The sequence below is a fragment of the Corvus brachyrhynchos genome, unplaced genomic scaffold (genome assembly GCF_000691975.1).
Source record: "Corvus brachyrhynchos isolate BGI_N302 unplaced genomic scaffold, ASM69197v1 scaffold220, whole genome shotgun sequence".
Lineage (NCBI taxonomy): Eukaryota > Metazoa > Chordata > Aves > Passeriformes > Corvidae > Corvus > Corvus brachyrhynchos.
In genome coordinates, this window is record NW_008236209.1 from 6,389,474 (window position 1) to 6,392,297 (window position 2,824).

Here is a 2,824-nt window from a genome sequence, read left to right on the forward strand (position 1 = left end):
GCCGCGCTGCTGAGCCGGACTTTCCCACGGACCCCCGGGACCCCTCTTCCTGCCGGGGCAGCAGGGCTGAGGCTGACCCAGGGAAGACAGGCTTAACCATGTCCCTGCTGCTGTGCTTCCTGCAGCACCGCCTGCTCGAGGGGTGCCATCACCAGGGCTGCAGTCATCACTGCCACCTCAGAGCATGCCCATGTCCACAGGGGAGGTCACCCGGCTCCTCTGGATCCTCTGGCATTGCCCAATCTGTTCCCACACCTTCCTTTTCCCACAAAATCTTCCACCAGCCACAGATGCACCTCATTTAATCTGGAAAGCTTTAATCCCATAGACAGAGCCCAGCATGTTTCTCCCTCTTCAAGAAATTCCTCAGCGAGGAAGGTGAGAATTCCTCGCCTGTTCGTGGTGAGCAGCTGAGCAACACTGGCATGGGGAGGAGAGCAAGGCCAGGCTGAAGCAGAAGAATCAGCTGCACAGGAGGCCACTGGTGTCCACTGAAGGCAACCAGGAGGGTGGTGCCCTGGCCAGCTGGGCCACCGGACCCCATTTTGGGCCAAAGAGATGAGCTGAAACCAGTGGTCTGCCAGGTGCTTCCAAGGAGGCTGAAACCCGGGGGCACCAGAGCCCCATGCTGGCCAGGCTGGAGCCATCCCAAGCTGCAGCTCTGCAATGCAATGGCAATGCAGGACCCAGTGTCCATCTCCGTGCCACCACCAGTACTATGGCGATGCCAACATGCAGCACGCAGGGACGAGCAGGGTTAATGAGGACAGCTAAGCTCTCCAGAGACAGCGGGGACGAGACAGCAGGGACAAGACAGCCACTAATATTACCAATGAATTTCACAAATGTCATTTTTAGACTCAACTATTTTAAGCATTGCACTGAAAGCCCGGGGGACAGCGTGCATTCCACATCTATTTCACTGCAGCAGATCCACTCACCCAGCACAGCCCGGTGTACAGCACTGCCTGTAAAGGGATTTTACCACTTTTCCCAATCTGAAACTCCCAAAATCCACACTAACCATACCCTCACAATCTCCCCAGCTCACCTCCCACCACACTGCATAGGCTGGGACACAATAAACCAACACTGATCAGGAGCAGGCAGGGAGAGTCACTGCTTATTAAGGTGACAGATGAAGAATTAAACCCTAATGAAAAATCTCAGATGCCATGCCATGAGAACTGCTACTGCAGGAAATGAAAAACTGGGGGCCCTTGGCCTTGCTGCTCCTTTGTCATCCTGCTCACAGCTGCCCTGACCCTCCAGGTCGGCTGTGGTCCCACAGCCACCCCAAGGGTGACCTGAGCCTCTGGTTTTGGAAGGCTGTCCCAGCCTGGCCACACCACGCAAGCAGGCACGGCAGGACCCTTTTGGCATGTGCTGACCACCTCGGTGGGCTGAGGGTGCACACACACACAGAGCCCAGCGCCGCGCTCGCCGGGCACAGCAGCCTGCCCGCCCAGGGCTGCCCGTGCCGGGACACGGTGACCCAGCAAAGGGCAGCGGGCGAGATTAGGGTACAGGGACCAGCGCACCCACACATGGCCCAGCCAAAATTAAAAGCTCTCACATGCCCATCGGGCACGGGCACGACACCCCCAGAGCAGACGTCGACACCGTGAGCAAGCCGAGCCCCGCCGGGGACGCTTCCCCAGCGCCCCTTCCAGAGGCTTCTCCTGAAACCGGAGGGTGTCAGGGACGGACACCGTGGCACAGCGCTCCCTTACCTTGGCTCTCTTGAAGCAAGCCCAGAAGAAATCCAGCAATGGCATGATGTGCGGCGGGGCCCGGCAGACCCCCCTAGAGCGCGGCGCTGCCTCCGGCCGTGGGGAGAGCCCCCCCCGGCACCCCCATGGCAGCGCTGCGGCAGCGGAGCCGGGCAGAGCCGGGTGCCGGCAGAGCCCCGGGGCCGGCAGAGCCCCGGTGCCGGCAGAGCGGAGAGCGGAGGGCGGAGGGAGGAGCAGCAGGCAGCCGCGGAGGCGGGCCAGCATTCAAACCCTGCACCGCTATTCAGTTGGTTGGGAACGGGCTTGGACGCGATTGAAATTCCCTGAAGATTGCGAGTTTTAAACAGCTCCAGGCTTTCCTTCCTGCCTGGAACGCACCGAGCTGCTCCCATTCCCAGGCAGTGGGAAGGGGCGAGGGGCGGCCGACACTCCAGAGCGGGAGAAGGGGGAGTTTGGCTGTCAAAGGCACACATAGGGCGTTAGAAACCCAAACCCTGGACGGTTCAGATTCTCACTCCGGTTCTGCACAAGCTGACTGGCAGCTCCCGGTGCTCTCCTCTGAGAGGCACAAGGTGTACCCAGCCACGATGCCATCCCTGGGTGCTCAGGTGCTGCTGGCCTCACCACGGACACAGGGGCACCCAGGCTTACCATGGGTACCCAGGCTCACCACAAGCACCCTCATCACAGAGCAGGGGCAACCAGGGCCAGCCTGCTGGTGGGACCCCATCGGGGAGAACAACACAGGGGAATCCCCCCAGCCATCAAACACGGCTGAGCCATTCACTCCAGCTGTTCACAGCTCCTTATCTGCCTTCTGCAAACGTCATTCGTTCACAAGCGCCACAATAAAAGGTCACTTCACGAACATTTGTGCCAGCCCCCCACTCACAGCCCCCTGGGCCAGGATTCTTCTTGCAGGCACATAAGGACACCCCACAAACTGGTGATTTGTGTCAGCAGTTCGGAAGGAGCAAGGGCAAGCAGATCCACAGCGATGCCTGGGCTCAGCCCTGCTCCCACAGGATCTTCAGTGGCTGTCACCCACCCTGGACTGGCATCAGACTCTCCAGTGGCATCACTCCTATGCA

The 2,824-nt window shown here is 60.0% G+C and overlaps 1 protein-coding gene across 1 annotated transcript in view; it reads right to left on the bottom strand.

The window, feature by feature from the left end:
- Positions 1-1,952, bottom strand: part of STARD8 (StAR related lipid transfer domain containing 8) — a 41,909-nt gene extending 39,957 nt beyond the window's left edge. The window contains exon 1 of the mRNA XM_017741841.1: positions 1,734-1,952. Coding sequence (XP_017597330.1) covers positions 1,734-1,778 — 45 coding nt within the window. The 5' untranslated portion in view covers positions 1,779-1,952. The remainder of the gene's footprint in view (positions 1-1,733) is intronic.
- Positions 1,953-2,824: the final 872 nt, after the last annotated feature.